At 39.1% G+C, this 13,180-nt stretch overlaps 1 protein-coding gene across 2 annotated transcripts in view; it reads left to right on the top strand.

Annotated features, from left to right (window-relative positions):
* nmd3 (NMD3 ribosome export adaptor) overlaps nt 1–13,180 on the top strand; it is a 59,646-nt gene that overhangs the window by 23,585 nt on the left and 22,881 nt on the right. For both annotated transcript variants that reach the window (XM_048604737.1, XM_048604738.1), the window contains 5 exons: nt 1,817–1,913; nt 7,935–8,015; nt 8,688–8,816; nt 11,314–11,404; nt 12,310–12,388. In XM_048604737.1, the coding sequence (XP_048460694.1) occupies nt 1,817–1,913; nt 7,935–8,015; nt 8,688–8,816; nt 11,314–11,404; nt 12,310–12,388 (477 nt within the window). The remainder of the gene's footprint in view (nt 1–1,816; nt 1,914–7,934; nt 8,016–8,687; nt 8,817–11,313; nt 11,405–12,309; nt 12,389–13,180) is intronic.

The following is a 13,180-nucleotide window of genomic DNA, read 5'->3' as shown; positions in this document are numbered from 1 at the left end:
CCGAGACAACAAGGTGCAGGGCTGGATGAACACAGCAGGCCAAGCAGCATCATAGGAGCAGAGAGGCTGACGTTTCGGGCCTAGACCCGATTTTGACCCTCTTGCAGGATTACTGCATGTTCCTTCAGACCGTGGAAATGGCTGTGATTTGGGTGGCAACTTCAGACTCTGCCCGTCTGGTCTAGGCTTAGTCTCAACTGCTGGTGCTGGCATGCTGGGCTGAATGCCGCCTCCTGCATAGTAACAAATTTATGACTCAGTGAACTGACGGTCCTGAGGAAAGAGGATGGGCCTCCAGTTCACCATACTATCCACAAGGACCTCCAGGTCCCTGTAAGCAAAACAGTGTGTCAATCTCCCCCTGTTGGCCATCTCGGACAAATCTTCCCACACTGGAACTGTGGAAAAGCAATTCCTGACTTGCAACATTTGAAGTAGTGCACAGATGGCATGTAAATATAGCACTGGTTGTGGGAAAGCCTGACAGCCCTTGCTATGATGAGCATTTGTGCCGCTGGAGAGAAGAAGATGGCCTGAGAGCAATGACCTGGAACTAAACAATGAGGTGAATAGTTTAAAAATGTGAGAGTAAACATGCTGGAGTTCATGGAGAGAAACTCCCCCATGAAATTTCCTGTTATTGAAACTTAGCCAAACCTTGGGAAAATTTAGCCCATCTTTATCGTTTTGTGAATTGCCTTTAGTATTGTTTAAAGATTAAATTGGTGAAATACCCTTTGGAAAAATTGAACTGTAAAGTTTTGATAAATGGTTGGCTTTTCTTTGTACAAAGAATTCCCTTTTGATTAAAATAGTAACAGCAAACAGACAACTGCAACAGTTTGTTTTCAATTTAAAAAAATAACAGTCATTGGACAGTCACATTTATAAAAATATGTGTATAAAGAATCATTCTACACTTTGGGAAACTAAATTTGGTTTGTTCATTATTTTATAACCTAAATTTTTTACATTAAATGGGAACTAAATTATCAGGTAAATCAGTAATTTTCATTATACCTTTGGATTAGTAAAGTGCGCTCATTGCATCCTAAATTTTCCAAACCAGTTGGTATTCTCCACTATACAGTTTGATCAGTGTTCATTGGTTTAGTCCGTCAGCCCTCTATCATCATGTCGTTATGACCTCTTTTCAGCCATCCTGCTGTGCTCTCCAATTCCACTGTTCCACTGTTTGTCAAAAGCATTATTTAAAGTTTTGTTAGAAAGGTTAAAAAGTTGCTTTCAATGAGCTAGTTCTGGACTGTGAGGAATTCACAGTATAGTGGCTTTCTGCCTGCAAATAGTTACCGGTGTTGAGTCACAAGAACGAAATTCACTTATTTTGATCTGTGTAGTGTATTCTAAAGTTGTGTTGAACATGCCCACTAATACCCTTGTATTTTCTTTAATTGCCAGAAGAAACTTGAGTCTTAGTGTAATGAACCTGAAAAATGTTATTAATAGTGTATTATTGAACTAAGTCAGCTGTGTTCGATGCATGCAAAAATCCACTGCATTGCTTAGCCAAGTTTGGGCAGTGTTAAGCAATGTGCTCATTTTTGTAGGAAGATCATTTCCTCACCAAGTTTAATCTGTAAGATACAGAATGGTTAATTTAACTAGCTGAAACCATGTAATTCAGCAGCACATGGCACTTGTGAGACCCACTGATTACTCATTCGAGTCTGTCTAATTGCTGGCTATCAGTATTATTGAGAATTGAGTCGGATGCATACCAATCCTGATTGGTAGATTTTTAATAAATGATGTAGATTTCTGAACTAATTAAGAGATGTTGTCTTTTTTTTCCCAGATATCTTCAGCCACCAGGAACTTGGATGCAGTGTGCATTGGAATCAAGAGAACTTCTAACTTTGTGCCTTAAGAAACTAAAATCCCCCTTGACCAAAGTTAGTACACAGGATCACATAACAAAATGGATGTTTCATTTTGGGTCTTGCTGCTTAGCATTGATAAATTGATGGCAGTCAGAAACATTTATATTTTAATAACTTAATGATGTAGTTATTACGATCCAATGGGAAAAAGTACAAAATTGTCTTAGTAAAACCTTTTGATAATGACTTCGAATACTTTCCATAGTTGTGCATGCGTAGCAGTGGTCTGTTATGCTAGCTGCAGTTATAATAGCATTAATGACATTGCCGACTTGCCAGAAATTTAGAATTCTATTTTATCAGTTGTTATTAAAAAGTTGACTTATATTTCAGCATACCCTGGAAGTATTACTTCTTAAATATATTGAAAATACAAACATGTTTCTATCTTGAATCTATTCCTGTAATATTTTTAAGGTGAATTTGAAGTTGAACTATCAGAAAAGTGAGATATTTATTGATGTTTATATAAGAGGAAAGTAGATTCAGTTCTTCATTGGTTTGATTTTTGAATGTTACTATCTAAGTAATGTGTACTGTCAAGTCCACATATTTCTCAGTAAAGAGTTAATTCTGTACATGCTAATAGTTTTGAAACCCTGAATTTTTCATCAGCGTCATCAATTTATATAAAGCCTTTAAAATCATAAACGTCCGTGTAGCTTCACAAGTGTTATGAATTAACATTATAAACTACATCGGTTTGTATTAAATAAAAACAAACGGTATGGACAAATATTTTGAAAGAAGAAAGTAGATTTCAAGAAAAGGAATTTGTGGAATGTCTACAAGATGGCTTTTTGGAGCAGCTTGTGGTGGAGCCCACGAACAAACAGACAATACTGGATTTAGTGTTGTGTAATGAGGCAGACTTGATTAAGGGAGCTTAAGGTGAAGGAACTCTTAGGAGGCAGTGATCACAATATGATTGCATTTACTCTGCAGTTTGAGATGGAAAAGATAGAATAGTATTACGGGTGAATAAAGGCAACTACAGAGGCATGAGGGAGGAGCTGGGCAGAATTGACTGGGAGAGGAGCCTAGCAGGAAAGACAGTGGAACAGCAATGGCAGGAGTTTCTAGGAGTAATTCAGGAGGCACAGCAAAAATTCATCCATAGGAAAAAGAAGCATGGTACAGGGAGGATGAGGCAACCGTGGCTGACTAGGGAAGGTAGTGATAGCATAAAAGCAAAAGAAAAAGCATAAAATGTGGCAAAGGGCAGTGAGAAACCAGAGGATTGGGAAGCTTACAAAGACCAACGGAGGGCAACAAAAAAAAAAGGGAGAAGATTAAATATGAGGGTAGACTAGCCAGTAATATAAAGGAGGGCTGTAAGAGTTCCTTTATAAAGGGCAAAAGTGGACATTGGACCGCTGGAAAATGACGCTGGAGAGATAGTAGTGGGGAACAAGGAAATGGCTGAGGAACTGAATAATTATTTTGCGTTAGTCTTCACAGTGGAAGACACAAGTAATATCCTCAAAATTCAAGAGAGTCAGGGAGCAGAGCTGAGTATGGTGGCCATCACCAAGGAGAAGGTGCTAGAAAAAGTGAATGGCCTGAAGATGGATAAATCAGTTGGACCAGATGGGCTACACCCAGAGTTCTTAAGGAGATAGCTGAAGAGATAGTGGAGGTGTTATTGGTGATCTTTCAGATCGCTGGAGTCAGGGAGGGTCCCAGAGGACTGGAAAATTGCTGACGTGACACCCCTGTTTAAAAAGGGAGTAAGGCGAAAGACGGAAAATTACAGGCCGATTAGCCCAGCCTCTGTTGTGGGTAACATCTTGGAGTCCGCTGTGGAGGATGAGATTTCTGATTACTTGGAAGTACATGGTAAAATAGGGCAAAGTCAGCATGGCTTCATCAAGGGGAAGTCATGCCTGACAAATCTGTGAGAACTCTTTGAGGAAATAACAAGCTGGTTACACCAAGGAGAGCCAATGGATGCTTTATCTACCTGGACTTTAAGAATGCCTTTGACAAGGTGCTGCTCAGGAGACTGCTGAGTAAAATAAGAGCCATAGTGTTAGAGGCAAGGTACTAGCATGGATAGAAGATTGACTGACTGTCTGGCAGAAAGCAGAGAGTGGGGTTAAAAGGGTCTTTCTCAGAATGGCAGCTGGTTTTCTGCAAGGTTCGGTGTTGGGACACAACTTTTCCCTTTATACATTAATGATCTAGATGAAGGAATTGAGGGCGTTCTCGCTAAGTTTGCAAATGATACAAAGATAGGTAGAGGGACAGATAGTATTGAGGAAGTGGGGAGGATTTGGATAGGTTAGGAGAGTGGGGAAAAAAATTGGCAGATGGAGTACAACGTGGGTAAGTGTGAGGTCATGCACTTTGGTAAGAAGAATAGAAGCATGGACTATTTTCTAAATGGGGAGAAAATTCAGAAGTCTGAAGTGCAAAGAGAGTTCTAGTCCAGGATTCTCAAGGTAAACTTGCAAGTTAAGTCAGTAGAGATAACAAGGTGTAGAGCTGGATGAACACAGCAGGCCAAGCAGCATCAGAGGAGCAGGAAAGCTGACGTTTCGGGCCTAGACCCTTCTTCAGAAAATGTCAGTAGTTAGGAAGGCAAATGCAATTTTGGCAATTTTTTTGAGAGGACTTGGATATAAAAGCAGGGATGTACTTCTGAGGCTTTGTAGGGCTCTGGTCAGACCACATTTGGAGAATTGTGTGCAGTTTTGGGCCCCATATCTCAGGAAGGATGTACTGGCCCTGGAGTGGTTCAGAGGAGGTTCACAAGAATGGTCCCAGGAATGAAAAGCTTAACATATGAGGAATGTTTGAGGACTCTGGGTCTTTACTCGATGGAGTTTAGAAGGATAACGGGGGAGTTAATTGAAACTTGCAGAATACTGAATGGCCTGGACAGAGTGGATGCAGGGAAGATGTTTCCATTGGTAGGAGAGACTAGGACCCGAGGGCACAGCCTTGGGGCAAAGGGAAGACGTTTTAGATCAGAGGTAAGGAGAAACTTCTTCAGGCAGAGAGTGGTGAATCTGTGGAATTGACTGCCGCAGAAGACTGCAGAGGCCAGGTCATTGAGTATATTTAAGACGGAGATGGATAGGTTCTTGATTGGCAAGGGGATCAAGGGTCACGGGGAGAAAGCGGGAGAACGGGGTTGAGAAACATAGCAGTCATGATTGAATGGCAGAGCAGACTCGATGGGCTGAATTGGCCTAATTTCTGCTTCTGTGTCTTGTGGTCTTATGATCTAAGAAAGCAAAGAAGATAGCTGGAGAAGTTTAGAGAGGGAATTTCAAAGTTTAGTTCCTTGGCAACTAACGGCATGTTTTGATTAAATAGTGCAAGTATTCAAGCCAGAAGGATTATAGCTATCTTGGAAAGTTTTGGGCTGGACAAGGTTAAAAGTGCGAGGGTGAGGCTGTGGAGGGATTTGAAACAAGGAAGAGAATTTTAAAGTTGGGATTTTGCTTCATTTAGAATCTGTGTAGGTCAGTGAACAGAAGGGCGATAAGTGAAAAATGCTTAAGACCTGAGCAACAGTTTTGGCCGCCATCAGATTTAGGCAGCATAGGGTGTGGAAAGCCAGCCAAGAATGCATTGAACAGTCAAGCTGAGAGTCAACAAAGGTTGTGGATAGTTTTTTGGAGGACATTCGAAGTTATGGTGGGAGCTAGAAGAGAAGTTAGTATAGGTTATTCTCTGGCTATGAATGGATTGATGAAGGACCTAGGTGAGTGCAGCCTCAGCCAGCTGGTTGACTGGAGAGATGTCGAAGAGTGATGACACAACCATGTAGACGGTTGAGAAGAATGAGAGAGGGTTTACCTTTGTCATTGTGACACAGGTGCAGTTTGTGACTGACAGCTGCAGAGGAAACTCGTTGACAGGTATTCAAGCTTTTGATTGCAATAACTATATCAACAAGATCATTTATGCAAAACAGAACTGTGGGTCCTGATTGCAATCAATGTGCAATGGTAAGATCAGCCATGGCAATCTTGATGATAAACTCAATGCTGAGGCAAAAATTTGTAGGTTCATGTCCTACTCCAAGACTTTTGAGCACAGAAATCAAGGCTGGCAGTTGTGTGCAGAAATGAGGGAGTACTGCATGTTTGAAGTTCCATCCTTTAGATGAGATGTTGAAACCCAGAACTCATCTGTCTCTGTTGGATCTTACTGCACTACCCTGAGGAGAAAAATGAGTTATTGCTAGTGTTACAGATAACAGTTATCACTCAATCAACACATCAAAAGTAAATTATCTGGTCATTAACACATTGCAGTTTGCGGTAGCTTGTTACGTGTAAATTAGCTGCTTCATTTGTTAGACGCAACAGTGACTACAGTTCAGAAATTTGCAATGTCCAGATGGGGCATTTTCAGCTGCCAACTTGAACTGCTGCAATCCATTTAGGGATAATTGCACCCATAATATTTCAAGGAAAGGAGTTTCAGGATTTTGATGCAGTGACAGTGGACGAATGGTGATATAGTTCCAAGTAAGGATGGTGTAAGGCTTAGAGGGCAACTTGCCACCATGTGTTTGCTATCCTTGTCCTTCCAGGTGGTAAGGGTCACAGGTTTGGATGATGCTGTTGAAGGAAAGTTACTGAGTTGCATCTTGTAAATGGTACACATTACTACTGCTGTTTGTTGGATGATGGATTACCAATAGAGCAGGTTGCTAACAAGATTGGACATGTCCTGTGACTAGCCAACTGAACTGCATTGAATACACTAAAATTCACTATTACATGGGTGAGACCTTCATGCTGGTTGTTGAGGCAGACAAGGAACTGGAAAATATGAAATTTAGATGGTGTTATTTTGCATCCATGAAAGTCAGAAATGCATACCTACCTGTTCTTGAACATTATTTTGTTTTGTAGATCTGCCATGACTTAAAAATAAATCTACACTCACCATATGTAAGCCTTAGTATCTACTAGCGAAAAAAAAACTTCAAAAAATTTGGTATTTAGCCAGGAGGACCCTTCGGAGGAGTTTACTTCCTGCGTTTGCTCTTGCGTGGGGCACTGCCTCTTCAAATGGATGAGCTATCTTTACAAAAAGGCGGCCCATGCCTCCTCACCCATTGTTGAATTTGGATTAACCTTGTACCTATAGACTGGTTAAGTACCTGAAAGCTGGCCTTAGCCACTTTCTACCAGATTATTTTTTCTCCCTTTTCCAGTGGTTGCCTTGAGAACAGATATATCTTTTAGTTTAGATTTGTCAGCCATTCACAAGGCCTTCCTGTAAAATTCAGGAGACAGTGGTTTCAGTGAACCAGATTGAATGTGGTCATAGGTTGCTGTGGAAATGTTGACCTTTGCCATGTTCTTTAGACCAAATAGTAACAGAACTTTGTAGAAACTCAGTGTCACTGCAATTTATACCAATTACCCTGCAAAAGGATCTAGATTACTGAACAATCCCTTCCGGTTTTGTTGTCCATTATTCATAAAAAATTATGATATATTCATAAATAACAAATATTAGTACTTGGATCTCACTGAAAGATGGAACATCTAGGGACCTGATGACAAATTTTTCCAACATTTAGACTTTTAAAAGTAAACAATCAATGAATCTCAACAAGGTTTGTCAGCTTTGTCACTATTGGGAATATATATTTTCAAGCGGTATTGGATGTTGTTATAATGGTGTCTCTTCACTCCGCTTGCTCTCCTCTTCCCTTTCTATTCTTCCTGCTAAAATGCACACCAGATATTGCAGCTGCTGTAGGCATGTAAATTTTGTTGCTAAGAATGTGTTTAAGGAGGTTATTTGTGATTAACATCAGCAATGTTAGTGCTCTCAGAAGAGGGGAATAGCTGAAAAGAAAATATGTCAAAGTAGGACATTTTGCGAGGGTCTGGTGACTGACCACCAAAGACTCCATCTTAGAATATTTATGCAATCTGAAATATGAAGTAAAATATTGCTAATTTAGAAAGTTTTGTGTCGTAATTAAACTTGTAGGGAAGATGAATTGTGATGATGCTTTTTGCAGCTTTGACATAAGTTATTACTTTTATTCAGGTACGTCTAATTGATGCTGGCTTTATTTGGACCGAGCCTCATTCCAAGAGATTAAAGGTGAAACTTACAGTTCAAAAGGAGGTGAGAAGATTCAACAATGGTGACTGCTTTTCCTGATTTTCTTTTGGGTGCCTGCATTTATAGCAGAAAGTGACAGCAACGTGTGTGTTTTATTATAAAAGCATCCTGAAATGACATATTCTCACTCCACTACATTAAATATCTTGAAGGGAGACATTAAGGATTTTATGCAAAATTAGAAAGGTTCAATTTTTAAATATAGATAGGATAATCAGCAAAAATTAACCTCACATTGTTTGTATGAGAATATAAGCAGTGACTATTTGTGAAAGTTGGCTTAAGTGAGTAGGGGAAGTGGTTAGTTTTGATTAGTCAGTTTTCAGCCAGGCCTTCAAGTGGTGTACCATCCTTTCAGGATCAGGTTATTGGTTGGGAAGGGCCATTGTTCAAGAGTGGATGTTTTTTATGTTTCGTTTTTCATACCAGTCAGTTTTAGATATTTTTCTCTTCTCCCTTTTTATCTGTGTGTTTTCTGGGGTACGCTTGTCAGATAATTTGCTAAAGGACTCTGTCTGTATCTGTTTGAGTCCTTTATATTTCCTCTGTATTTTGATCCTCTGACTGAAAAGGCAGTTCTGACCTTGAACATCTAGTCTGTGATGTAATAAGTCAATCTCAGAATTTAATAATCAAACTGTTATGACTGTTTCCATCTGTGAATTTTGTTGGCAGGTAATAAGTGGAACAATCTTGCAGCAGGTTTTTGTGGTTGATTTTGTCATCCTGCCACAGATGTGTGATGATTGTCACCGTGTTGAAGCTAAAGACTATTGGAAAGCAGTTGTACAAGTCCGACAAAAGGTGAATAAGCAATTTATTTCATTGTGCAATAGTAACGTTAAAAATCTTAATGTTTTAAGCTCATTGAAGCACTAAGGCATACCCCCCACTTTCATTATCATCAAGCCTGGTAGGCTGGGGGAAGGACAGGGAGGGAGACCTGGCATGCAGAATGGATTAGCAATAGGTGTGCTTAAAAGTGAGGTTGCATGCCGAACAGTGGAAACAGCATCCGATAGACAGGGCTAAATACTTAAACAACCAATACATCACCTCAAGGTTCTGCCACATCTGACTGTGAATTCTGGTTGGTAATTAAACAAGTATAGGTTGCAGCCACACAAATATCCCCACCCCAAATGGTGGGGAAAGTCCAGCATATCAGTGCAAAACACAAAGCTGAAGCGTTTGCATTCATCTTTAGCCAGTAGTACTGAGTGAAAATTGATGATCTATCTCCACCTCCTTCTGAAATCCCCAGAATATTGACGCCAGTCTTCAGACAATTTGATGCACTTCATGTGATTATCAAGAAGTGACTGAAAGAACTGGATACTGCAAAGGTTGTTATGGGCCCAAATAATGTTCTAGCAATAGTACCGAAAGCATCCTTAATAACTAGCTGCATCCCCAGCCAAGCTGTTCCAGTCGTCTACATCACGGATATCGACAATGTAGGTAATTGCCCAGGTATGCTCTGTGCAGACATGAAAAAATAAATCCAACTGCGCCAATTACTGTGAGATAGCAAGAACTGCAGATGCTGGAGTCAGAGATAACACAGTGTGGAGCTGGAGGAACACAGCAGGTCAGGCAGCATCAGAGAAGCAGGAAAATTAACGTTTTGGGTTGGGACCATTCTTCAGAAATAGGGAGGGGAAAAGGAGCTGGGAAATAGAGAGAGTCGGGGTGGAGCTGGGGAAGGTGGGTGGGATGGTGATAGGCTAGTTATTGTCTACTCTCAAAAGGACAATCAGTGAAATAATGGATAGGATCATTGACAGCTTTATCCAGCAGCACTTTCTTTGCAGTAACCCTCTCACTGATGCTTGGTTTGGGTTCTGCCTGAGCCACTCAGCTCCTAAACTCATTACAGCTTGGTCCAAACATGGACAGAAGAGTTAAGCGCCAGAAGTGAGGAAAGTTACTGCCCTTGACAATACGGCAGGATTTGACCAAATATGGCATTAGGAACCCTGACAGAATTGGAACTATTGGGCATCAGGGAGAGCTCGCTGCTGTTTGGAGTCATAGCTAGCACAAAGGATGATGATTGTGACTGTTAGAGTTGGTAGTGTTCTAGGCCAAACCATTTTCAGCTGCTTCGTCAATGACCTTCTCTCCATCATTAGATCAGAAGCAGGCTATTTGCTAATGTTCATCTAGCTGTATAAACACAAACATGTCAAATAATTTGCCCCTTGACTGTCCTCCATCCAAAAGCCACAACTGAGCACAGAGGTCAACAGCACAGGAAAAAGTACTCTCCAGTTGCTTTTATGGGTGCATCTCCAATGAAAGTCCATTGGAAATAAAACACCTGCTTAATTATCACCCTATCCACTACCTTCAACGTTCTCTCCCATCACCATTGTAGGTAGCATATATTGCAGTCGTTAATGTGCTTCGCAGCAACTCACCTGGACTCCTTCAACAACATTGTGTTTACATTTACAAAATTCAACAACTATTATGAATTAATAATTCCCAGCATTTTTGTAAAACATCTGTGAGGCACATGGAGAAGAACAGGACTTGTGTCAAAAATAAAAATCTGGAGACATTGTGTTCCCTGTCTTTGTATTCCTTTGGCAAGCTGTAGTAAGTTTCCACCACAAAACCGGCATAACTCCCCAGCATAGACCAGGGAGTTCATTTCCCCTGATTGTGATTTTTTTTTTTAAGACGATTCCTTTGGCTGAGTGGTGGAAATTATATGGATGAGCAGAAATCATGCTCCCTAGAGAGGCATTAAAAGGGGTTCAATTCCAGGTTCATTGTGCATGTAAGGCCATATATCACAGCAGCATACCTCCGGAAAGTGCGTTGTTAAACTGTTTCCTCTTTTATGCAAACAGGAATTGATCAAATTTTCCAAATTAACAGTGGGTTTTTTTGTCTTTTAACTTAACCATTCATTCTAACTTGTCAAATATCATAAATACAGACACTGCTGTCAGTTGCAAATAAATGTACTTGACTTAAAACTGTGAACTTCAAGTAAAATATGTTTATTAACCTGCAGTAATTGGAGTGAAAACCCTTTGACTTAACTACATGATGTGGATAATTTTGGTCTCTTTCATTGCAACTTGTGTGTTCTGAAGCTGTCTTCAAAAAGTGCCCTATCAAAGTTTTGCAGCATATTTAACTTTATACTTAACTGAAATTTTATTTGTTTTGATTAGTGGTGTTCATACTAGAAGAGTACATGTAACTTAAAAATAGTTTTAGTGAAATAAGATTTCTTTTAAAATGAGAAGTTGTTTCCTTCCTATTACTGTTATTTTCTCCTTAGACTCCACACAAGAAAACGTTTTATTACTTGGAACAATTAATCCTTAAACATAAGTTACATCAAAACACGCTTCGTGTCAAGGAAATCCATGGTAAGTGAATATTGTGAACTAGTTCTTCCTCTTGGTTGTTAGATTGATAGTGTACCAGAATGCTCACCATATGTATATTTTTTTTTCCATGAAATTTAAATGAAGTTTTGACAGTTGGACAGGCAGTTGTTCCCTAACCAACTAATTTCATGAAAGTCTGGGGTGAAAGACTATTATAGGCATTAGATCTGTGCTTTGAACAATTTTTAAAAAAGATATTCTGTCGTGCATGCTTTCCTGGGGCTGTCGGTGGAAAGGGGCCAGGGAGTACAGAATTCTTTTGCTGTCCATTGATATTCAAGTTGAGATCAATTAATTCAAAATACTGAAAACTCAGCTTGGACTTTCAATTCCATTTGTTCCAGTAACATATTGCTTTATTGACTGTTTTTGTGAAACCTATACATTCTCACGGGCATAGACATGAAAAATAGCTAAGAGTAACGTTTTTTGCAATTTGATTTCCTGTGTTTTGTAAACTTCAGAAATTTGTTACACACTTTTACCATCCCTTTGGTTGTCATTAAAATAAACGGATGTAAATCATTTAAAATGAGCAAATTGATGTGTAATAAACTGAATTGTTTTTGAAAATGTTAAGTATTCATCATTGCATAGTAATATCAAGGATAAATAGATGGACAAAATGGCTTTTGAGATGCCCAGTTTGGAATTCCACATACAAGTTCACTTCCGAATTTAGTTAGATTTTTAAAGGGTTGTTATCTGCTTCTAACATTCGGGCATATTTGAAAGAGAAACTAGATCAATGTTTAAGGTATGGCTGAAGTAGTGCAGGCTTATGTTGCACCTTTTTTTTTGTCCACACACATTCTATTTTAAGCTAACTTGAATGTTTTGAACTGGTCAAGAATATTTTAACCCCGTTTGAATTTTGACTTTAGATGGTCTGGATTTCTACTATGGTTCCAAGCAACATGCGCAGAAGATGGTGGACTTTCTTCAGTGTACAGTTCCCTGCAAGTAAGAATATAAATTTACCTTTGGCAAAACTAATAATTTGAGGGATATAACCATTGTTGGGATGTGGATAGTGTTGGAAAAGCCAGCAATTATTACTGATCCTTAATTACCCTTAAAGGTTGTGGTGGACTGCAACAGTCTGTGATATGAGAACAACTATACTGTTAGGAAGAGCTCTGTTTTGAATTATTAGAAACTAAAAGGTGATTAAATATTCAAGATTATGTATTACATCTTGCCTTGTTTCTTTAGTTCATTTAGATTTCATTTCAGAATGTGTGGCTATAGTGTTTCTACATTAACATTACTAAGAACATACTTGTGAATCTGGTTTGAATGATGATGGCTAGTCTTTTATGTTTTTTTTGTGTTGCTTCACTTTTCTGCAATTATAGTCATTGTGCAGTTAAACTGTATTTGGATTTTTTGTTAAAAAATTAATTGTTGAAATTAAAATTTTAGACTATTCTTTTGGAGCTATTTCACAATATGCTGAAATGGAACGAATGCTAACTGCTTTTAACTATAGGTGCTTTAGGGAAGAAATCTACTGTTTGTACCTTGTTTGGGCAATTATTCCAGTCCTATGCTAATGTACATGACACTAAATTGGAGGCTGAAGTGGTATAATAAACCACTAAAGTTTATCAAAGTTATTATACAATATAACAGGAATAGGTTATTGCAACCTCACTGCTCTACTCTGATTAATCAGTACTGTTCCATGCTGGATTCCAATTGGAATTAATGCTGACTTTTGTCCTAATTTTGCTGTGGTAATGATGACCAACT

Source organism: Rhincodon typus, chromosome 13 (genome assembly GCF_021869965.1).
Source record: "Rhincodon typus isolate 14 chromosome 13, sRhiTyp1.1, whole genome shotgun sequence".
Taxonomy (NCBI): domain Eukaryota; kingdom Metazoa; phylum Chordata; class Chondrichthyes; order Orectolobiformes; family Rhincodontidae; genus Rhincodon; species Rhincodon typus.
Note: the sequence above shows the minus strand (reverse complement) of the source record. Positions and strands in the feature narration are given on the sequence as shown.